The 25956-nt window shown below is 33.5% G+C and overlaps 1 protein-coding gene across 3 annotated transcripts; it reads right to left on the minus strand.

Annotated features, from left to right (window-relative positions):
• Nucleotides 1–585: 585 nt before the first annotated feature.
• LOC143240856 (L-threonine ammonia-lyase-like) lies at nucleotides 586–21047 on the minus strand. 3 transcript variants are annotated; one of them, XM_076484040.1, is made up of 13 exons: nucleotides 20926–21047; nucleotides 12135–12368; nucleotides 11070–11140; nucleotides 10514–10559; nucleotides 9805–9990; nucleotides 8506–8561; nucleotides 7392–7554; nucleotides 5952–6042; nucleotides 5154–5229; nucleotides 4417–4542; nucleotides 3746–3913; nucleotides 3187–3244; nucleotides 586–1286 (listed from the first exon to the last, which is right to left on the minus strand). In XM_076484040.1, exons 1-13 carry the CDS (start codon nucleotides 21001–21003, stop codon nucleotides 1176–1178), a joined length of 1464 nt encoding a protein of 487 aa, XP_076340155.1. In that variant the 5' UTR covers nucleotides 21004–21047; the 3' UTR covers nucleotides 586–1175. The 3 variants fall into 3 exon arrangements, with proteins under 3 accessions (XP_076340155.1, XP_076340156.1, XP_076340157.1); XM_076484041.1 differs by lacking the exon at nucleotides 20926–21047 and adding an exon at nucleotides 19997–20017; XM_076484042.1 differs by lacking the exon at nucleotides 20926–21047 and adding an exon at nucleotides 13507–13651.
• Nucleotides 21048–25956: the final 4909 nt, after the last annotated feature.

Here is a 25956-nt window from a genome sequence, read left to right on the forward strand (position 1 = left end):
TTGGTAGGCACAGGCATCTCAGATAGCTCGTTGTATATCTTTGTGCTAATTAAAAAGAACAACAAAAGCTACTGTGCTATTTAAAACCAGCCAGTTCTTTTTCAAGCAAAAACTTTAAGATATATTTAATAATTAAGTTCATGAACCAAAAAAATATTTTTTTTGCCTTAAATTATTGAAAGGGATTAAAAAAGCCTATGACCTGTATTAGTTTGCACTGATGTATTTGTTTGTTTCTGAATTTTGCACATAGCTACAAGAGGGCTATTTGCACTTGGTGTCCCTAATTTAACAGTGTAAAACTACAGGGAAAGCAGCTAGTAATTACCACCTACCCTCAACTCTGGGGCTACTCTTTTATGAACAAATAATGGAATTGACCATCACATTATAATGGCTGAAAGGGCGAACATGTTAGGTGCAACTGGGATTCCAATCCATCACTCTCAGATTATGAGTCGAGCTCCTTAACCACCTGACCATGCCGGGCCACACTGATGTGACCAAGAAGACAAATAATGTTTCAATCTATATTTACAAAAAACACTTCCACTGATGTACGACTAGAAACAGTAACAACACATATTTCATTGAAAATTACAGCTATTTTATTCACTGTTAATTGTATTTGTATTAATATGTACATGAAGTATATTTGACCACAGTATATTAAAGACTGAACTAATCCTACTGCCTATAGCACGTTTGATCCTACATAGATTTCTTAACAGGTTTAATTATATTGTTCAAACTGTTGAAATGTACATAATGCCTATACTGATTTAATGACTATTGAACACAGTACTGAATTATAAAAGACAAAAGTGGAGGACCTAGACTCAAGTTTGACCTAAGAAACACTGGATAAAATAGACTGAAAATGTTACAAAATAATTAACTCAGTTATGGCATATTTATTACACACTTTTAAACAAAAGACTGATCTATTAAACAATTTAAAATGGTTTAATGACGAACTAAACCACATTAACCCACAATTAAAAACATACAGGGATAGATTGGACTTAAAAATCTGTTTTCGTGAATATAAAACTGGACATGAAGTTTTAATCAACTGGACATGGTCTAGATAGTGGTATTAAAATCTGTCTTCCAAAGTAACATACTACAAAAAATATGATTAATTTCCCAGAATGACACATCCCTCTGCAACATCATGATGTGTCTCCTGTGGAAACAAAGTGCACTTCATTATAGTTAGAACGTAAAGTATTCTCCAGTTCCTGGGCATGCGCACGATCTCTGGTTTCTCCCACAACCTTTACCTGAAAGAAATGAATGGACATAATCAACAAGTTTGTCCTCAGCTGTAATCAGTTCACCATCCACATTTCGTAACTTAAAACGATGAATGAAAACTGACAAAAAAGGACAACAGTTAACGATAAGCAAGTCTTTAAATTTACCCTTATTATATGAGAAGATATGGTGTTAATGACATAAGTTTACTTTTGTGCAATTCTCAGTTTCATCAGAAGTACCAATAATATCATTAACAACAAAATGTCTTGTTTTGTTGATCTATTTAACTTCTTCATAAAAGGGTTATTGTTTTTAGAAGAACGGTTTAGGCTGTAACATTAATTGGAATAAACTTGAAACCTTACCATAAATTTTGTTTTTTGTTCTTTTTAAGGAAATTACTTCTCTTTTGAAAAGAAAAAAAGAAAGAAATTTGAATCAGTTAATCATTCTGACCTCTTGAAAACAGCAGCACCTTAGTTAACTAATCTGACCACTGTGAAACTAGAAACAAAACTTATGATTCAACTCCATTTATCGTGGCACTTTATCAGGAATGGAAATATGACAGTATGCCATGTATCTAGTTCCAGAACGTCTAAAATATTATGTTCATATCCAAAAGCCAGTCTCCACCCCCACACCCCACCCCCAACTTAACCCTGATTTTTAGAGCACACCTCTAATCCCCAAAACCCATTTACATCTCTGTACTTGATATATTATATAATACACATTTAATGATAGAATTACTTCAACTGATAAGCAGTGATGTATTTAGGTATGGGCTAGAGGAGGCTCAGCCACAGGGCTCATGGTCTTAATGGGGGCACATTAATAATTTTATTCCATGTAAAATTATGTCGGGTATAGGGCCCATACAACCTTAAATTTGCAACTGCTGATAAGAACAAGGTTTTGTACCATTTACTAGCTCTCTGTACAACTCTCAAATTCCATGGGACTAATTCAACACCTAGAAAGCTTTTTATGTAGGAATAATATGCTAAGCCTTAAAACTAGGGCAGTGTAATTCACATTGCAAAATGCTTCTACTGTAAATTCAAAATAATGTCAAAAACGGGTAAAACAAGTAAAATTATTTTATAAAGATATATAAGCTGAATGCCTGTCATATGATGTGAAATAATGGTTAATTTATATCTTGAGTTATATTCAAATGTTCTTTTTGATAAATGCTTATAGACTGAAAAATGCACAAAACTGATTCTCAGAGACACATTCTTACTTGTCAACTGTGTGACCCTACAAATGTAGTGACATTTATTATGAATTTTTGGGTCTTCTCTTTGGACTTTCCCTCCTGATTTTAGCTTTTGTTGCTCTGGTGAGTTAAATATACATAAATGTCTTACCTGCAGCAGGTGTCTCCGAGAGTCCTGATTGGACAGAATTTCGTGATGCTGTATCAGTGTATTTCTTGACAACCAACCAAACATATTGGGAAATTTCAGCCAATGATTATGATTCTTAAGCACCAACAATGCCAAGCACGTGGCACGCATATACCCAATTTGATTTTATTACTCATTGTGATCTCTACCAACCTACCCTCAAATTTAATTATGTGCCCAAAGTAGCACATCATCTACAGTGTGTGTGTATGTGTGTATATATATCTATAGACACACACACACACACACACATAACTGGAAGGATTTTAAGAAACCAGATGTTCTTGTTACACCAGAAATCTTTGCTTCATCCAAGTTTTGTGTTGATTGTTACTGCAAGGGCCAATATATCAACATCACAAATGGACTGCTTTTCATCTTATATAGTAGATATGTAAAAATTTATTTCTTAGTGATAGAAAGAAATAGTGAAGAAAACCTTATCTATACTGAAAACACGTCTCCAGTCAATAAGGTTAGAGAAAAAAAAATTAAGGAAAAAGCTTACCTGTACAGAAAATATGTCTCTAGTCAACCAGGCACGCTCGTGGATGATGTCCTTAATGCTAGTAATAAAAAGTAAAGATTTTCTTTAATGTGACACTGAAGTTAATGTTCTGTTGGTCAGAATAGACTATAATGGAAATCATTAGATTTCTAAACAATTAGTTGTCATGGGAAGCTATCTTGTAAAAAAATTATTGCTTGTTAGTATGTGATAAAAAAGCATTATATGTTTTTTAAAGGATTTTCTAAATCTTCACTTATATAAAACTAATCTATGTGAGTGAGATGCTTTTTTTTTAATGAAAGGTTTAGGGATTTGAAAAAACAAAACTTGGTAGAAAAACACCCCCCCAAAAAAAAAGGGGGGGCTAAATATACTAAGGTAACTTTTGTAATCTATGGGAAGGTTAAACTGTTTCCTTATCTTAGCTTTGGATAACTCACAGCAACAAAGGTATCAGAAGGTACAAAATCATAAGCCTTACTCGTAGAAAGCTCTGGAAACTTTCTCAAAACAAAATAAAGACCAGTAAAGAGACAATATTTACATTTCCTCTTACCTCACTCCAACCATTGAGATTAGTTTAACAAGCTCGGAGATTCCGCCTGGCCGGTCACTCACAGTCACAGTGAATTTGATAAGACGACCATCAACTGCTAAACCCCTCTCCAAACATCGGCCAAGAACTGTTGTATCAATGTTGCCACCACAAAGTGGTAGCACAACACTGGAAACAGAATACAAAAATTGAAACATCTCCAAACTAATAACTACCAAAAGATGCTATAAGTTTGACTCACCAATTATATTTAATATAATAATAGTACTCTCATGATGAATTCTAATCTTGGTGAGCAAGAAGGTAGAAATAAATACATATAATTTGTTACAGTGATTGGCAGGTTGGTCTTTCATTCCACTAAGCACTCAGCTTTCCCTGATTGGAAATTAATTACCTTTCATGCTTCTCACCAGAGTACAAGTTGTAGATTTTAAAACAACTTAGTCATATCCTCCAAGCTTCTCACCAGAGTACAAGTTGTAGACTTTAAAACAACTTAGTCGTATCCTCCAAGCTTCTCACCAGAGTACAAGTTGTAGACTTTAAAACAACTTAGTCATATCCTCCAAGCTTCTCACCAGAGTACAAGTTGTAGACTTTAAAACAACTTAGTCATATCCTCCAAGCTTTTCACCAGAGTACAAGTTGTAGATTTTAAAACGACTTACTTCTTCCCCTGTAGTTCAGGTAACAGTCCTGCTATCAACGCTGCAAGGCCACAAGCTCCAGCTCCCTCTACCACCGATTTGTCCATTTCAACCAATCGTAAAATAGATAGAGCTATAAAGGATTCTCTGTGGGACAAAAGGAAGAAAATAACAGAAGTAAAAATTTAGATAATAGAGAATTTGCAGTCAAATATTATTTTATTAGTGAAATCAAATATCTTTTTGTCAGTCTTGCAAGTAGTAAATGTGTTTCAATATTTCTGTAATAAAACAGTGGTCAACATACTGCTACAAACTGGATCATAAACTAGCCACATACCAAAAAAACCAGCTTTAATATATAATAAACTTATTAGTTTGTTGGAAATGTTTTACAAACTTTAATAAATTTCGTTTAAAAAATCTTTCACAGTTTAAAGTGACTTATGTTCATAAAACATACGATTTTTAAACATAAATTTTTTTGTTGAAAGAATCCTGATAAATTTCAATATATTTTAAAAGAAGTTAAAAAGACAGAGTACTAAATTAATTATCTATGTTAGAAATATATATAGAAGTAAAAATCTTCTGCAAATATTCTTTTATTGTAAAGTTATAACTTTAAGACCAATTTTGTTAAAATCTTAAGATAAATTAAATTTCTATACGATTTAACTTTGTCAGTATTTTTTTACAAAAATATTAAAGAATTTAAAAACACTTTTTTATTATGTTAATGTCATAGGAAAACTTACTTGACAACTAAAACCTTGTCCACCAAGTGAGAAGCAGTGTGGAAAGCATTGACACCTACCTTTGGAACAGCCAATCCTAAGACAAAATTGAGAAATGTTTAAAGTAATATTGTTGATGGTTTAATTCATTTTCTTCATCACTACTTTAAAGCTCAAAAAAAAAAAAAACCTTTGTCCTGAATTTAATCTTATGCAAACATAAGCTAAATAGCCACATATGGTACTTGTCAGGCTAGGGTATAGCAGTCTCTAATTGGACAGAAGACAACCAGTTAATAACAGTCACCACCGCAATGGCAGTGTGTGAGTCTAAACCAAATGGTTGGACCCACCATCAATTTTATAACAAAGAGATCAGAACAGGCACTAGTTTTACCTGATTCAAAAAACCCTCTGTTGAAAAAAAACATGCATCAACTGATCAAACACGTTTTTAGTTTCAGCAACTTTTTTCCTTTTGAAGTTAAGCACAAAGCTACATTATGAGCTATCTATTTTCTTCCCACCACGGGTAGAGAAACTCAGTTTCTTATAATTAAGTCAACAGACACACCTGTGTTATTGGAGGAGCAGTTTCAGTGAGGTATCAAACAAAATAAATATTTTGCTTCTAACTCTGTTTTGATATATAAATAATTCTAATCTCCTCATTAACCTGAAAAGAGAGAGAACTTTATTTTCTACTACACAAATTAAAGTATAAAAACTGTATTTATTTTAAACAAAATATTCACTGATATGGAAAGTTTCTAATCCTGACAAACTGTCGAAAGTTACAACACAAGCTTGAAAGCTTACCATCTGCCAGGGTTGAGCCTGCTCTCACTTGTACTGGATGTCCAGCATTCATAGCAGAAGTAAAACTTGGACATCTCTCAGACTCCACCCCCTGTTTAATAAAAGGTCAGCCCTTAAAATCTTCTGGTTGACTGTTATGTATAGACAAATGGTTGTATGTTTACTGCCACATCTCTGCACAGACAGACATGTTTGAAAGTATAAACAAACAGTGTTTGACATTTAATCAGTGCTTGAAATGAGGAAAAACAGGAATCAAGATGGTTTGTGAAAATCTTGAATTTGTAAAGGGAAAGATAATTAACTGGTTTAAGTTTAATTTTACATCAGTCCAACATGTATCAGTTTGTAATAGCCATCCTGAATTTTGATAGTGTATTGAATAAATTTGTTTCCTTATCACTTTGTGTGATATTTTGTCACCAATGAAAGTGTGAAAGGGAGAAGATAAAGAAGGTATTATGTTTGTTGTAACCTTAGGCAACTGTAAAAGTACCAGAACAGGTTCACGTCCACTAAAAGGTAATGGGATGGTTTCAAAGCCACTTGAAGCATTTAGTTTACTCTCATATCTCTACACAGACAGTCACGTTTAAAGTTGAGTGTAGAAACACAGTTGTATGTTTACTGTTACATCTTTACACAGACAGTCACGTTTAAAATTGTGTGTAGAAACACAGTTGTATGTTTACTGTTACATCTTTACACAGACAGTCACGTTTAAAGTTGAGCATAGAAACAGAGCATTCACTGTCACATATCTTCACAGACAGTCACATTTAAAGTTGAGTGTAGATATATTTGTACATTTACTGTCACATCTTTACACAGATGTATTTAAGTACATTTATATGAAGTTACTTCATCTGAAATCAAACATCCTAAACAATAAATAATACAAGAAATAGTTTATTTTAATTATATGAAAACCAAACCAAACAGAAAGAAACACTGTGCTTGTTGTGTTCATAATTAAAATATCAACAAAGTTATTTATAAATAATGTGTAGACATAATGAATAGTAACATAAGAACTACTTGTGCCTTCTGCCCATATTTCATGGCAATATTTTGAACTCTGTACCAAGTTACGTATCTTACAAAGCTAGTGAACACTCTCTTCATATTTATTTTTTACAAGTTTCATGACATTTGTTGAAACAAAAAAGTTAGACTGTGAGGTTGTACAAAAACACAGTATTTGTTCCTGACAAAATATTGGTTTATAATCAAGTGAATTCCTTATTTCAAGTAAAACAAAATTCTGTTTTATAAGCAGTGTTAATTCTTGCTTTGAAACAATTTTTTCAACCACAGGTGTTCATAAAACAACTCAAGAAAATAAAAATGTGCTTTGTATTGATGAAATAACCATTCAGCCAATAACTAAAGCTGCTAAATTTGAGATAAATCAGTGTAGACTCATTAAAAAAAACTTACAATAACTTTGACTTCAGGTTTCAAGCTTTTCACAGCCAATGCTAACCCTGCTATTAATCCCCCACCTCCAACTGGTACTATCACAGCATCTAAATCAGGTACTTGGTCGATGATTTCCAAACCCATAGTTCCTTGTCCTGCTATGATGTGAGGATGGTCATAACTATAACATGAAAATATATTCTTAACAAATTACTTACTATATATACTGCCAAATCTATTTAAAAGAAATCAGTAAAATGCAGTGGTGAAAAATGTAACTAAAACATACAACAAAACACCACATTAAGATTACTAATATTTTGAACACTAAGGTAATGTGTTTCAAATGTTATCCCTGCTCAAAACCAGTATTGGGCCAATTAAGATCTTAGTGTTTAATTCCATAGGTTAAGTATATTATATTGAAGTGAATTTCGAGTCTCATCATGTTATTTTAATCCATTTTCTTTCATCTGGTTGTGCTTTATCTGATGACCATAAATCTTGACAAGAGCCATGAAATGCAGCCACGTTCGGCATAGAATGTGCACAAAACTTAAGCTAGAGTCACATTAAAACTTCAGCATCTAAAGAAGAAAATTCTATTTTCCATCAAATCTGGTAACACAGATTCTGGTTTCAATCGATTAAATATTGTCATGTTTAAACTGATGCTGCTGCCAGCTTAAGTAATTTTTAAATGTGCCCATAAAGTTCTTCAACATATTAACTCTGTTGTATAACACCACTCCCCAAGTTACTAACATATTTTTATAACATTCATTGTTGATGGTTGGAGTCCAGACACAGCATCAGATTGAGAAGTTTTTTTGTTTCTGCCATGGACCCGTTGGAAATTTGTTGCATTCTAGAAAGATTGTATATAAAGCTGATATGGATCCTAATTCTAGGGTTAAGTTTAACAAAATGGAATATTTTAGGTGGGAAATATGATTTCCTCAAAATGATACATAACCAGAAACTCTACTGGTAGAAACATAATCTAATGAAACATAATATAGTCTTCTATGATAACTAAATTATAAATATTCTATTTGAAAGAATAACTGGCTTTAACTTTGTTGTTATATGAACAGAAACACTGTATTAAGATTACTGACAAAACACTTACCCATTCACATACACTAATTCATTTTCCTCAGCAAGCTGTAATGCATGTTCCTTTGACTGGAATAAAGTTTTTATTATGTTTTGAATCACATTTATTGGTTCAGCTTTTTCTCATAAAAATTAATATTCAAGTTAAAACAAAATACAAGTAACTCCTACGTATCATAATTAATGAAATACAAAATTTCATCACAAAAACAACTACTACTGTATTTATGATAACAAAAGTGTGTGTGTGTGTGTGTGACCACCATTGTGAGTAGGAATGAACTTGAAACTTTGCACTCATACTAAATGGACCCTGAGGGTGTGCAGCTGGGTTTTATTACTTTTCCATGTGTGTCATCTTTTTAAAGAGGCAAGCCAACAAAAAAAACACATAAAATGAAGGAGTTCCTTATATTACAGATAGAAATCACAGAGAAAAACACACATGCGTGCATGTCAGTGTGCCTGCCATAGGTCCAGAAAACAATAAATATTTTTTTCAATTTGTAATTTATACATTTCATTTTATACTTTCAGCACATAGACTCTTAACAACAATATTAGACTATATTTTTATTGCTAAGCAACATGATATTAAAGCCATTGTTGGAATGAAGTTACCAAAATGCACTAACTTTTCTACATATTAGAAGATGTCATATAAGGTATTACTTCTTTTCTGCATGATTTTTTGCCAGATTGCCTCTTTACAAAGATGCACCTGTGTATGTCTGTCTGTCTGATTTATTTATACTTAAAAAATTTAATATAAAGAACCACTTCTTTAATTATATTACTATTAAAGAGTGTGTATGTATGATGTCTGTGATTTCTTTAAGAACCAATATTGTTTAACATGTAGCATTGCAACAATAAAAAGTTATAATAGATTCTAATAACAATTTGTGATATCAAATATAAATGTGAAATATTTAATTCAATGGTAAAGTTCTTTGACAATAAATAACTCTATATTTACTCTGTTTTCTTTGTGGCTTTTTTATGTTTTTGGGAAATAAAAACGTTTAAAGTATTTTTACTGTTTTTCTATGCTACAATAGGTTCAGAATACACACACTGACATAGTCATCTAGCATATATCAACCTAATATCCCAAGTAAAGCCAGATACTTTCACCAGTCTTAAATAAATGGTAACAAACCATCATATGTCTAATCTGAATCACTATTTACTTTCATAGACTTGACTTAAAAAACACACACATTTAAACCATGGAAGTAAATACCTGTAATATTTCATTATGAATTTATTTTGTAAAGAAATTTTTAACTAAGAGACTGAAAACAAGTACCTCTCCAATGTCAGTTCCCTTAATAATGATGTTAGCACCAAACTGCTCACACATGGTAATCTTCATGATTGGTGCAATAATGGGCATCACGACCGTCACTGGAATACCCAGTTTCTGTCCATGGTAACTCAGAGCCAGTGCATGGTTCCCAGCTGATGCAGCAATAACTCCTTTATGTTTGTGTTCCTGTGGGGAACAAAGTTTATACTCATTGAAAAGTTTGTTTGTTTGTTTTTTTCAGAATCTTTCCATAGACCAGAGTACAAATCTAGCTGTACAGTTTCTCTTGAGTAAAAATGCATCAAGAATACTAATGACGTTATTGGGATTACTTATATATCACTAACAGAGCAAAAGCTGTTTTTTTAACAAAGTTAGAGCAATTGAAAGCTAAGCAAATTGTCTTCATGGGAACTAACTATACAGTGCAATACACTATAAATATCAACTGTTATTTACCAATAATCACAGCTATAACTAACATGAAATAAACTTTTTTTAACCAATAAGAGAAATAGAATAAGTAAAAATTATTGTAAGAACAAAGTTAGACTTTATCATTTATTTATCTTTATAGTTAAATTAAATGGTGCCTTAGCAACATAAAGATTTAATTACTTTTTTTCTAGGACTGAAAAATAAAAGATGTAGGAAATTCGTTTTAAACTTCCAGAATATTCTTTAGACATTCAAGTACAAGTACACTTACTGGTGCCATCATCATTAGCATGTATCGTGCTCCTCTTTCCTTGAAGCTGAAACAATTTTCGTAATCAGGTTATTAAATTTGTGAAATCATAAAACATTATTACTCAAAGATAAGGTTCTTTCAAATTCTTCTCACAATTCATTGTAAACAGAAGGAAAAAATACATAGTAACTTTCTAAATAAACATACAAATCAGTTGAGAAAATACATATACAAATGCATGTTTGAACATCATTATGAAAATTCCTGCCGATTGCTGGCTCCTTCTAAGTTACACATACAAATGGCAAACCAGGTAAAGATAATTTTCTTTTATTTAAACTTTCACAAAATGTGTCATAAACTGTAACCACTTTTATCAGTAACTGATAAATTACTAATAAATTTGATTAATATTTTGCTTTGTTTTATAGGATCCAATAGTAACAACACATATCCTATTGAATTGATCCAATTTCCTTTGTTTTAACATTAGAATAGAATACTTATTTTGGTTTCAAAGAGGAAGTGGTAAAGTACATAAGTTTGTTGTATATGTATATATTTATATCCTAACCTTCCAGTATATTGAAGAAAATCTTTCTTGAAATACACATTACAGCCCAAAGTGGATGACATGTGCGACCTCTGTGTAAAGAAATATATAAAAATTACCATCATGATAATTAACTCCTACAAGAAACAACGTTTGTTACTTTCTATTCAGTTCTTACTTTTCTTGAAAACATTATTCTGTATGAGGCCTATTCATACTTTTTAACACTAATTTTTTGTGAGTCTCTTAGGGTTTTTCAAGTATTACAAAAACCATTACCAACCACATGTTCTACCCAATCTAGAGTTAACCAGGTTATCTGTACTTATTTATAAACACTACTACTTCCATACATTGTATGGATCACCATGAGAGGTCATATCGGCCTCACTGACCTTTTAAGCTCATCTTTTAAAAAATATTTGTGCACTAAATTTGTTGTATGTCAACCAGTTTGTTGGTTCTAGGATCCATGGGAGGCCAGGAGTAGATTGTTTAGAGTAGAATGAACACCCAAGTGTTAACATTCTGTTCCCCTTTTATAGCACATTATGTTGTTAACTACATGTTCATCATTTTTCCATCTTATTTGAACATATATCAATATGACACCATGTTTAACCCCCACTATATGGACTCAATGGTCCTTTCTCTGTAGGAGTCACACACAAAAATATATGGAATATCAACAACAACTACCTAACTACAACTTTGATTCCTTATTTATTTTTCATAGAGAATGAGTGACTTCTTCCAACTTCTTTGTCATTTGTTAACAAAATTTTTATTCAATATGGACACAACTGGTAGTGAAGGGTGTAAAAACAAGTTGATGATTAGAGAAGAGAAATCTGGCCAGATCTCCAGCTAAAACTTGCGACTCTCAGCTCGTGCTCTGAGGCTGGTACTTTACCAAAGGAGCTACCATGGCTGCAGTCCCACAAACACCAACCCCCATTGTGACTTTTACAACACACACACACTCATAATTACCACAACTTGCAAACTGAAAATTTAAAATCACTGTTTTTGTAGGATACCTTTAGAAAATAATGGTTTGCTTGAAAAATGTCAGAATAAACATACCATACATGGCGTACTTATTACTCCTCCTTTAATTGTGTACGCTGCTGAACAAATATCTTGAAATTTGATTCGAATAGGGTTACTTGGATCACATATTGGGTCCAAATAACCTCCATTCCCATTACTCATGGGTGTAGGTGAAGGACTTGAAGATTTATCATCCCCAATGTAGGGACAAACGAAGTTTACCTCCTCAGCAGGCATCGCGATTTTCCTCAGGCTGTCTTTATTGTACTGTAAAAAATTACAACTAACGTTTTTATTTAATTCTATTTAATTTTATTTAATTCTAAAATCACACCAAAAGCCTAATCAAAATATGTTGATAGCAAATTACATAAACATAAGGTGCTGAGAGTTAATTTACATATATGCATATTAGATATATATTTTTTCCAAAAATTATGTTATGATGTGTGTTGTTAAATTTACAACACACTGACATAAAAATCCTGATAACAAGCAGTGCGCATATATATAATTCATGTTCAGAGAAGAAAAACAGCCCTTCACCTTGAACCAGTTAATAAAATTTAGAGTTCGTCTGAACGCGTTTGAAAAAACTTATAATAAGTTTAAAACTAACACAAAAAATAACGTATGAAATATCTATACGGCAAAGAAAAGTTTCCAACACTAGTCAACAGAAAATTATTTTTATATTTTTTCATATCAGAGCTTTAAAGCTAAAAAAACGGTGGAGGAGGAATTTAAAATAACATTACGTGACTTAACGTTAGAGGGCTATTTTGAGTTGTTTTTTTTACGACATATTTTCCAAAAATATCTGTACAATAAAAGGTTATTTCCTTCTCTTAACCTTTAATTTACCAGAGCCTATACCTATATCAGGCTCCCCACAGTGGTATGTCTCCGGATTTACAACGCTAAAATCAGGGGTTCGATTCTCCTCGGTGGGCTCAGCAGATAGCTCGATAACAAAACACACACACACACCTACATTAGAAACGTTAATTCTTTGTTTGTTCAGCTTTTGTTTCTAATTTTATTTTTATTCTTTTGTTCCATATTTTGAAATCTACCTGTACGAATTTCACCACAATATGTCATTAATACGGATAAGATTTCAATAGTATCCTTACTGAAATAACTTTGGTGTAATTTGTTTTTGTAGTGAAAATTGTTGTTTTTAACACCACCCTCCCCATCCATCCTGGTATTGTAAGTGTATCAACTTATGAAACCTGAACGCGTATATATATATATATTAAAATATATACAGTTTTAAAATACCGTAATGTCGGTAAAAGCACAATGACTGCATTTGCAAGTAAAATAATTAGTTCAGAAATATCTAAGCCACCTTATATTTTTCAGTCAAATAATGATAAGAAAAGATGATATTACTTACTTCCAACTTCTCTCCCTCCAGTGTAAAAACTAACTCCACACAAGACTAGGGCAAGGTTAAAGCTGTTTGTAGTCAAGGGTTTACTATAGGCTAGCGCTCTCTGATTGGTCGAAAACTCGAGCCTTTTTCTATCTGGCAAATCAAAGGCGCAGTTTCGTAGGTGTGTTCAAATTTAGATGAAAACGAAACAGCAGTGAATGTTGCGTAAGAAAAGTTGCTAACAGCTGAAAGAATATATCCACATAGTTGCTAACAGTATAGGATATAGTTATAATATATCCATATGGTTGCTAACAGTATAGGATATAGTTATAACAGTTTTTTTTTTTGTTTTACTTTATTTATAAGTGGTAACATGTAATGGATATTGATTTACTATTTGTCTTTGCCCTTTGATTTGAATGTAATGAATATTAAAAACCCAGTCATACAAAAAAAATCTTTAATTACGGACATCCATAACTAAAAGTGGTTTTTATTATTATAATTATCGTGTTTCTAATATTTTATTTCATTATTTACAACCTCAAAATATAAGCCTTCGATGTCGTCACCAATGAAATGCGAGAAGCAATTTCCACACTTTCCGGCGGTGGGCTCAGCAGATAGCTCCATGTGACTCTGCTATAAGAAAACACACACACACACACGCACTTTCCGGAATGCCTCAAATCAAAATAATATTTGTTCCCATTTTATATGCTTGCATTCTTTCGATTTGATCTTGTCCAGGGTTACTAGTTCCTAGTGATTTGGAACTCTCGCCCAATTGCTCAATTATACAAATATTCTAAAGGACTTAAGTTTGTCCTTATTAAAGTAATGTCAACGCTTTTGGTACGATGGAAGATATCGAACTTATTTTAATTGTTGTTGTTTTTTGCAAACCAAGACTAAAGATATTTTTCCAAAATTTCTGAATCCCATTCTGATAAAATTACTCCTCCCCGTGTTCCCTTATCTAAATTTTCTTCAAAACATTCCTCATGGACGCCACCTTCTGGTGAGTCATCACACTTGATTACATGATTCGTTAAGTGTAGGAATTAAATCAGTGAATTTGTATTTAAGCCTGAAGACTAAATGTCAAAATATATCTTACGATAAACAATAGATTTTAAATAGTTTGCAACAAAAGACAACAATGTTATAAACGTAACAGACATAGGTTGTGCCACAGTAGTCTGTTGCAAGTATTTATATATAATTGAAGTTTTTAGACAACAACGGCACTTTCTACATGTCTCTTCCTGGCACTTCCACTTTCTCTATTCTCCCTAAACATATATAAAGGATACCACTTATATTATTACTTTAGTCAACAGCACACAATTAACTGGTAAGAAACTATATATTAATCACGAATATAAAGTCGTTTTTCAGGGTTATATTGTTTGTTTGTTTGTTTTGGAATTTCCCACAAAGCTACTCGAGGGCTATCTGTGCTAGCCGTCCCTAATTTAGCAGTGTAAGACTAGAGGGAAGGCAGCTAGTCATCACCACTCACCGCGAACTCTTGGGCTACTCTTTTACCAACGAATAGTGGGATTGACCGTCACATTATACGCCTGCACGGCTGGGAGGGCGAGCATGTTTAGCGCGACGCGGGCGCGAATTCAGGGTTATATATATATGTGTGTGGGTAGGGATTCTTCTACTGTTGGTGTCTGTGATTTTTTGGCGATATATTGAAACAGTAAACGGACAGTACACAATCTACTTGTTTTAAAATAATATATCAAAAATAGGCCAAACGTATTTACAAAAAAAATTTTTAACATCACAAGATATCACAGTTGTATATACAACTCTAAATAATTATCTTCCTTGTCAAAAGTCCACATAGGCTAGTTCAATTACTTTAGAATCCAGCAGACAAACTACTTTTCTCTATTCTACTTCATATTGTACAAACTACGATAAATTCATTTACGTTGCTCCGTGAACTACCACTAAAGTGCGAAACTCACTTTAAAATATTGCTTGTTACGGCTAAACTAATAATCACACAGTATGACTTCACCTCCACTAACTTAACGTTTTCTGACTTGCGCTCGCTTGGTCACCCATATATATTGATGTTCAGTTGAGGCCTTGAACTTTCAACACACTACGAAGACACTATGATATAACAATACTCACATGACAAGAAAAGTTAGAGGTTTTAAGAAAGATGACATTAACACTAGTATAACAATTGAACTGCACACGACGCTGGTGTTATGTAATAAAATATGTCAGAAATATTACTTTTAAAATAATTAACTTTTAACATTCATGTTATGAAAACTAAATATCAGTTAAATGTAAGATTACTAAATAATAACTTACACTAAACAATCTTGTATATCCTGAGGGTTTATCGTTTTGTGCTCGAGGGCTATCTGTGCTAGCCGTCCTGAATTTAGCAGTGTAAGACTAGAGGGAAGGCAGCTAGTCATCACCACCCACCGCCAACTTTTACCACCGAATAGTGGGATTAACCGTCACATTATAACGCACATACGGCTGAAAGGGCGAGCATGTTTGGCGAGACGGGGATGCGAACCCGCGACCCTCAGATTACGAGTCGCACGCCTTAACACGCTTGGCCATCCCGGGCCCGGTTTATTTGCAGTAAAACATTTCTTAAAACAAAGACTGGTACTAGACCTCCAACATACTCAGTTCTACATTTAGGCAAGCTTGTACTCACACTCAGCACCTCCACTACTACAAAAAGAGTTGTGGGGACTTAAATGAACCCCTCTTTTTGCTAAGTTGTTTGTTGGACACGCCAAAAATCTTATATTTAAACAATACAGCGGATCAGTACCAATAACATGTCGTCTCTATGCTGACGACATACTATGGATTACATCCATACCTATATCTGATTTAGAAACTTTTTCTACGCTTTGTTTCTTATTTACACCCTTCTTTAGAATTTACTTGGGAAGTATCCGACGTCAGACTCCCCTTTCTCTATATTTACATACAAGACAACTGGTGGCCTTTTTTAGGTAGGGACTAGAGAAGGCTCAGCCCCAGGGCCCATTGATAATTTTATTCTATGTAAAATCACATGGGATGTAGGGCCCACACAACCTGACGTCTGCCACTGAAGACAGCCATCTGACCACTTGTAAACATTACAAAGAAATATTTACATACATATTTATATTAACATATACATACAAGACAACCACCTTATCACTAGCATACATTATAAAGAAACACATTCACACACGTACCTACATTTTGAATCTTCCCACCTGTACAGTAACAAAAAGTCAATACCTTACAATTTCTATGGCCACTCAAACTATACAGTGATAATAACGATTATAAAACTAAATCTACATATATGAAACTTTCTTTTCTAAAATACACTATTTTATTTATTTACTATAAAGGTATTATAGTAGTCTTACACTACTAAATCAGGGACGGATAGCACAGATAGCCCTCGTATAGCTTTGTGCAAAATTCAAAACAAACTAAACCATCTAAGAATAAGCACAACCAACGGTTACAAACAAGTGTAGAAAGGCTGTCAATATAAACAACATTAAAAAAATAAAAAGTTGGTATGAGTGAACAGAAGAAATAAAAACCGGTTTGTTGAGGTGCCAAGTTGAAACTTTGTACTTGCAGACTTAAGTTATAGCTACGCACTTATGTTTTTCCTGGTAAATTCACTGACTTACAGTTCTGAAATACAAGGTTCATTTAAGCTTGGTGAACAGATCTCCAACAGCCCAATGTGAATCTTAGCGCCAAAACAAATAAACACTATTATGTGTTTAAGGAGTACTTTCATGACAAATAAGAAAAGGTCTTACATAAGAACACTCAGGGATAATAGATTGTAGAATTATACACGAACGTTAATACATTTTTATTTGTGAGCTTTCAACCCTCTTACCGGAACCTAAATTGGCAATTTTGGTTGACCGTGTAAAATTTTACGTATTAGTTTACCTGCGTTATGAGTCTTCAACAAGCGATGTAACAAAATAAACAATGAATATCGAAGAGAATATAGTTAGTTTTATAATAAATAGGCCATGTAACAATGTAAACAATGAATGAATGCTGTATAGAATAATCTTACTTATAAAATGAAGAAGCCAAGTGGTTTACCTGCGATATGAGTCTTCAACAATAACTTGTTATTATTATATTTATTATAGAGATAAAAATATACAAATCTGAAATCGAAAATTACCTATCCAACTTTATTTAGTACAACAAGTAGGAATTTAAATAGTGAAAGGGACAATCAAACTTATACATTGATATTAGGCCTTTTACATCTTTTAATTACATTCAGTGATTAGTCCTTTTGGGAGTTTCAAGACGTCGGCAATAGATGTGTGGTTTGAGTACTATAATTATTTACTTTAGTAATTCTCGAATCCCCTAAGAGACTTGTTAAAGAAGTAGTGTTTTATATTATAATAGGCCTAATACTGGGATCTTATTACAAGTACTGTGGTCGTGTTTCCTCAGCTTATAAATCTAAAAGGCATATACACCGAAACAATTGTTTAAACTGAATTATTAAGTGACTCAGCTGGCAACTTTCAGATAACAATTATGTATATATACATAAAAGAACAGATAAAAGTAACCAAATGAGTCAAATGTATATATATATCCTATTCTGACTAACAGACTAGATTTAGAATAAACTATTTAACGTGTTTGTATTATTGATTAAAAATAATGACGTTTAAGATATCTTGATTTACTGACGAAAACAACGAAATTTCTCTCAGATTTTTCCAATTTTTACATTCTAATATCAGAATAAAAATATTCCGTTGAAGCGAAGTGTTTTATTATTTTTTTTCACCCCTCAAATTAACGTCATATTTGTATATTGTTTACTGTATACTGGTTTCATATGTTGAATTAAATTGAGTAATTTTACATAATACAACACGCAGAGTAAAGAACTAACCCAACAGAAATTTGGTGAAATAACTTATTTACAATGTAACGTACGTAAGGATCTGAGAAGAAAATAGTCGAATTAATTGCTTTTTTCTGTTTATGTTACGTGTATATGTGATGTACACATTAGGAAATCTGCAGAAACAAAGCTATGAACCCACATGTAATATGGCGCTAAAATAGTTTAATAAATGTCGTTAAAAATCGGTTGGAGTTTGGTCGGTAATAGTACAGTTTGGCCTAATATATAAAAGTTAATTAGTGTTAGTCATAACGCATGCTATTATGGGAGTCCACAAAGGTTGATAGTCAAGTGTACATTTAACACTTTAACCATTAAAACACTAGGGTACAGGGTCAAGGTAAGTTTGTTTATCTTTTTTGTGTGTTATTAAAAATATCTCCTTTCACCCGTGGACAAAAGGACGAATTAAAGGACACTGTTATTGATGATGATTCACATGACGAGCGCAATTTAGAACAGCCAATCACTTTTCAAGTTCCGAGGCTTGCACGTGCTTTCTGTCTTCAAAAAGCTGTGATCCGATACCTCACGGAAACAACGTTTACAAGGACGCTATGACAGCGTAAATATGACGAAATTATATCACTTATGGCAAAAGCTGTTTAAAACACTCTCTGGAAAAACAACTCTGTTATATCAGTCTGATTTATCAACTTGTTGGTTCTGTTTGTTTTTATGTCTTGTTTGAAAAAATTCACAAAGTTTTTAGCCCAAAATAAGTGCTGAGTCTTTAGTTGAAATGATTAATTTAATATTTGATAAGCTTAGTGATAGTGGTTTATTTGTAGTTTGGAAATACTAAGTATATTTTTTTCTCACAATAAAAATGCTAATAACAAAGAAATAAGTTTTATATATGAGTAGAGAATTGCTTAAAGTATGTTAATCAACAAAGTTTTGGGGTATTATAATGGACGATAAATCAAATTCGTCTGATCAAATAAGAACTGTTAGTATTAGTGAAATGGGTGAAACCTACGTAAATATAATAAAATTAAAAATATATATATTAATAAATAGAAAATATTTAATAATTTTATAGATTTATTTAACCGCAATTAAGATATGTTTATTTTTAGGGCGGTTCTTGATAATCCAAAATAAAACATCTGTTTCTTCCAAAAAAAGTTTATGTTTTTTGTGTATCACTTATTTCATACGTTCATAATATTAAATGTTTATAGAATAAATTGGAATTCTGTACTCACTAATACAAGAAGAATGAACCACTTAAAAACATAGTGTGTTTCAAAAACATTCTATTAATTCTGTAATTCTTTCATGCGTTTTCTTTTTTAATTGTTATTACTTCTTTCCGCTCTGTATATAAACATTTTTTTTCAATTTTTTATTATAGTTTAATTTTTTTACTTATTTATAACATATTGTATCACCTAATATGTGGATAAGATCGAACTGGATTGAATAATAATGTCCGATTCATTTTAGAATATATAATATTTAGTTGGATGGTATAAAAGTTTCAGTAAAAATGCAGTGTTTAGTATAAATTTGAAAACATACCATCATTCTTCTGATATTTCTTTTCAAAGATGTTATAAAAACTTGTGAGTGAAAGTAAAGAAGGTTGGCTGATAATATTTCAATTACACCGTATTTGCTCTAACCATTGCCAATAAGGTCTTTAGATATGTACCAGAATTCTGTATTTCTTGTAACGTCGTCCTTTTGTTGGCGAGTTATTTTAAATTATCTGATAAAACTAAACTGAAGTTCAGTCCATGCAAACAACGACAAATGCGTTTAACACTTTTGTAAAGTTTCTACAGGCTTGAATACTATGGAACTTGTAGTCCACGTTTACAAATGATGCTAACTGAACTGTACCACTTCAGGGCTGAAACTAAAAGAATATCATAACAAAATTGACTTGTTCTCCCGGCTAGTAACTACTCTGCCATCTTGAATAACACAGTGTTCAGTTATCTCTCTGCTTTTTTCACTGAAACCAGTATTTATAATCTACTCTTGAAGTTTTTTCAGTAATTCTGACGCGAAGTCTCTTAGAACTGTTTACGTGTTCTAGGCCTACATTATTAATCTTTTCGGTAATTTCATCATTACCACTCGCGGCTCCCTCTAGCAAATAAACAAATTATAATATTTAAAAAATAGTTTACAACAATTGTGAGCTGTATTTAAATTAGTGTAATATAATTAATTTAACCGATTTCACTGGTCACTATATACACTACGTGGCCAAAAGTATGTGGACACCCCTTCTAATTAGTGGGTTCGACTATTTCATCCACACCCATTGCTAACAGGTACATAAAATCAAGTAGTCAGCTATGCAGTCTCTATAAACAAATATTGGCAGTATAATGGATCATACTGAAGAGCTCAGTGACTTTCAATGTGTCACTGTCATAGGATGCCACCTTTCCAACAAGTCAGTTCGTCAAATTTCTGTCTACAGTTGCAATACTCACTTCCGAGTTCCAAACTGCCCCTGGAAGCAACGTCAACACAAGAACTATTCGTTGGGAGCTTGGTGAAGTGGTTTCCATAGCCGAGAATCCACAAGTCTAAGATCACCATGCACAATGCCAAGCGTCAGCTGGAGTGATGTAAAGCACACCGCCATTGAACTTTGGAGCGGTGGAAACGCGTTCTCTGGAGTGATGAATCACGGTTCACTATTTGGCAGTCTGAGGAACGAATCTGGGTTTTGAAGATGCCAAGAGAACGCTACCTGCCTAAATGCATAGTGACAACTGTAAAGTTTTTGGAGGAGGAATACTGGTATGGGGCTGTTTTTTATGGTTTGGCCTAGGCTCTTTAGTTCCAGTGAAGGGAAATCTTAATGCTACAGCATACAATGACATTCTAGAGAATTGTGTGCTTCCAACTTTGTGGTGACAGTTTGGGAAGGGTCTTTTTTGTTTCAGTATGACAGTGCCCCCGTGCACAAAGCGAGGTCCATAAAAACATGGTTTGCCGAGGTTGGTGTGGAAGAACTCGACTGGCCTGCACAGAGCTCAGATCTCAACCCCATCTAACACCTTTGGGATGAATTGGAACGCTGATTGCGAGTCAGGCCTTCTCGCAAAACATCAGTTTCCGTACTTACTTATACTCTTGTGGCTGAATAGGAGCGAATCCCCGCAGCCATGTTCCAAAATCTAGCAAAAAGCCTTTCTAGAAGAGTGGAGACTGTTATAGCAGCAAAGGGGGGACCAATTCCGTATTAATGCCCATGGTTTTGGAATAAGATATTCAACAAGCACATATGGGTGTGATGGTCGGGTGTCCACATACTTTTGGCCATGTGGTGTATAAGGATAAGGGCAAATATTTACTACCCAAATATTTTAACGAAAAATGTTTTAATATTGTTGTTTATGTATCAGGTGATCTCATAAGTAATGTCCGAAAATTCAATACAGAAAGTGCATCATCATTTCTGTCTTTGTAGAAGGCTTTAATGATTAAAGTATACAGTAGGACATGTATAAAAATGTTTAAACAAATAAAAGAAACTAACCCAACTCCACTTTTTCAGATCATTAATCAAATAAACCCTAAAGAAGATGAATGTGTTTGAGAAGCACATTAGGCATATAATGCTTTATGAGTTTGAAAAAGGCAATAGTGCAGCAGAAACTACATGAAACATTCAAGATGTTTATGGTGTGGAGTCTCTCAATGACAGAAAATGTTGAAGGTGGTTTCAGAAGTTCAGATCAAGTAACTACAGCTTAAGTGATGTGTCACATTTAGGTCATCCTGTTGAGTTTAATGACGACTTACTGCTGGCTGCACTTGATGAAGATTGTGTTGTAATAGTTGAACTAACACAGAAGCTTAATTCAACCCATTCAACAGTTCGCCGTCATCTGCAACACCTTGGAAAGGTGTCAAAACTTGGAAAATGGGTCCCTGATGATTTCACAGAAGCCAACCTAAGAGCAAGAGTGGACATTTGCACTTCTCTGCATTCTTGTGAACGTAACTCACCTTTTCTGGACGGGTTAGTGACTGGTGATGAAAAATGGATATTTTATAAAAATGTTAAGCGCCGCAGACAATCGCTCAGTGCGGGTGAACTGGCTAAAGTACAGCCCAAAATGGACCTCCACCCTAGGAAAGTCTTGTTAAGCATTTGGTGGGATAATGTTGGTGTGATTCACTTTGAATTGCTGCCACTCATTGTAACGATTACAGCAGACTTCTATTGTCAACAGTTAGAGCGCTTGAATGTTGCACTGAAAGAAAAGTGGCCTGCTTTGATCAGTCGTAAAGGTTTTATGTTACACCAGGATAATGCACGGCCCCATACAGCAAGGATCACATCTACAAAAATTGAAGAGCTAGATTGGGAATAGATAGCCAACTGTGTAGCTTTGTGGTTTGTTTGTTTGAATTTTGCGCAAAGCTACAGACCTTGCCCCATCTGATTATAATTTATTCTGAAGTTTGCAGAACTATCTTGATGTCAAAACTATCCTCTCTAAATTCTTTTCACCCAAACCCCAAGAATTTTATAGAAGTGGCATTCAGAAGCTTGTGAATCGTTGGAAGGAAGTAATTAATACATTGATTGATTGAATATAAGTAACATCATAAGCGTTTGAAATCCTTTCTCTTTTCCTGAACCTAAAATCGGACATTACTTAAGGGATGACCTGATATTTTTGTTTTTACTCGAAATAACCTATTTCTCTACCAGTAAGTTTAATTGTTTTCGTCTTTTAGTATAAAAGCAGATAGGAGTTAAAGTAATTCATAGTTTTAGGTACTAAAATGTACATTTTAAAAATCCACAGGAAATAATACCATGTTATAAACCTGGCAGTTAGGGTGCTCGACTTGTCGTCTGCGTGCTAGAATTTCAGTCATGGAAACGTTATAGTGTTTGGACAATCCCACTATTTGTTTAAAATAACCCAGTAATTGGCTGAAGGTGGTGTTGACTATCTGCTTTCTGTATAGTCTGTTACTTCTAAATTAGGGACGACCAACAAAGACCTGTATTTAACTTCGTGTGAAAGTCAACAAACAAATAAGATTACAAACCTGTCAGTAAGGGCCCCATAGTAGCTCAGGGGTAAACCTACGGACATATAATGTCAAAGATCTGGTTTTAATACTCGTCATGAACAAATAGCCGTTCCTAATTTAACAGTGTAAAACTAGAGAGAAGGCAACTAGTCATCACTACTCACCGCCAACTTTTGGGCTACTCTTTTACCAACGAATTGTGGAAATGATTGTGAAATTATAGCGTCCCCATGGCTAAAAGGGCGAGCATCTTTGGTGTGACGGGGATTCGAACTCGCGACCCTCAGATTACGAGTCTTGTGCCCGGCATGGCCAGTTTATTAAGTCGTGAGAGCGAAACGTTGAGGCTAAAATAAGTTTTATTACTTGAAATATATTCGTCTTTAATTATCTGAACATGGGGAACTCTTCGGCTTGCGTTATGAACACTCAAGTTTTAAACATTTCACGGTGTTTGTAAGTTTGACAGTACTGGACGTGGATGTCCCGTGGGGAGCAAGGGGAATTGCCTCCTGAAAAATGAAAAACACTATTTATTCATATATATATCATTAATTTAGACTTTGTCCCCCCCGCCGAGAAAGTTCCGTAAACATTCATGGTGTGGGCGTTAGGCAATCTGTGCTATGTTCATCGCATGGATTGAATCTCGAATTTTGAATTATAAGCCCTCAAGTGTACCTCTGCACCACCGAAGATGTGGAGGAGAGAGGAAAGAGCAACTATTTAAATTATGTATTATATAGTTATTAATTTATGTTCCTCAGTGACACGGTGGTATAACTGCGGACTTATACCGCTAAAAACCGGGTTTCGATACCCGTGGTGGTCAGAGCATTGTGTAGCTTTGTGCTTAATACCAAACAACAATATTAATTTATTTATTTTCAATTTACTTAGTTATTATAATTGTGCCATCTTATTTCTAGTATCTCTGCTAAGCACTATAACAACAGGGCAAACAAAAATAGGCCTATTTCAGCTTGTTTATTACTTTTAACATTTTGGTTTGTTTGTTTTGAATTTCGCGCAAAGCTACACGAGAGCTATCTTCACTAGCCGTCCCTAATTTAGCAGTGTAAGACTAGAGGGAAGGCAGCTAGTCATCACCACCCACCGCCAACTCTTGGGCTATTCTTTTACCAACGAATAGTGGGATTAATCGTCACATTATAACGCCCATGTGGCTGAAAGGGCGAGCATGTTTGGTGTGACGGGGATTCGAACCGGCGACCCTCAGGTTACGAGTTGAATGCCTTAGCCACCTCGCGATGTTTAACGTAAATAGTTTATTTGCTTTCCTCCCCTCGGTTTTGGACTTTAGTATTGTAAGCCTAGTTTAGCATCAAATATCTGGTATATATTTGCACAAACTAAGTAAGTAAATGGAAATTAACTATTCAATTATCAAAATGACTCGAAATTAATTAGAATTTATATAATAAAGTAATAATAATAATATTTTTAATTACAGTAATTGAAAATACAAATTATTGCAGCTTAACCACGTGAGCCAGACGCTCCTTAATTTATTCATATGATTCTATTCGCGGGCTGGAAAACATTTCCACTACCGTAGTTTTCACGCCCTTTGTTTGAATTTTCCTCATTCTGTCATTTTCATGCACTCCATTTAATCTATACGTTATTGCAAGCGTTATGTTTTAACTCGATAGATTCTGTTCTATTTGAGAATAAATAAACAAAAAATACGTTGATAGACAAACAAACTCACGTAGACGTAATTCTACATAATAAAACTATGTATATAAGTTAACAGTAATAGTGTACAGAGTATGAAACAGTTACAAGCGTTCAGTATACGACATTGTTTTATGAAGTGAAACAAAGAAACTCATAAAAATGAAGAACAAAACCCGCAGTGAAAAAAAAGTGTTTAGAACAATCTGTGAGTGAACTAAAGCTACGTTATTTTATGGTAAGTTCAAATAAAGGCAAAGTTAGCTGATGTGTAGAAACGTCTGAATGTGTGTTTTTGTTTAGCAAATTACACGCGAATTAAATGTTATTTGTGTGGAATATTTTGCAAATATAAAAAGTGAAGTTGAAATCGAATGCGGTCGTCACGTGATGGCAACGTCATTGTACTGTCGTGTATCATATTCCTTGCAGTAAAGGTTTGACTGAGCAAAAACAGGTAAAGTGATTATGAATTTAAATGCTAATATGCAATCCGGACTCCTCGGACATAAACCTTTCTAAACAATATGAGATTTTTAGTGTTTATTCAAGAGATTTGCGAGAAAAGTTTCAGATAGATAGACTCAAGTTTATTACCTGTACAGATAATACGCCATAATATAGTGGTGCTATGTTTCAAGAGTAAATAAAACACAAATTAAGAGTAACAAATATTTTTACTTCTTGCTTTTAAAATGTGTATGTCATGCTGTGTTGTAATCTATAGAGTGCATAATTCTTCTCATGATTCACGCCAT

This window comes from Tachypleus tridentatus, chromosome 13 (assembly GCF_004210375.1).
Source record: "Tachypleus tridentatus isolate NWPU-2018 chromosome 13, ASM421037v1, whole genome shotgun sequence".
NCBI classification, from domain to species: Eukaryota; Metazoa; Arthropoda; class Merostomata; order Xiphosura; family Limulidae; genus Tachypleus; species Tachypleus tridentatus.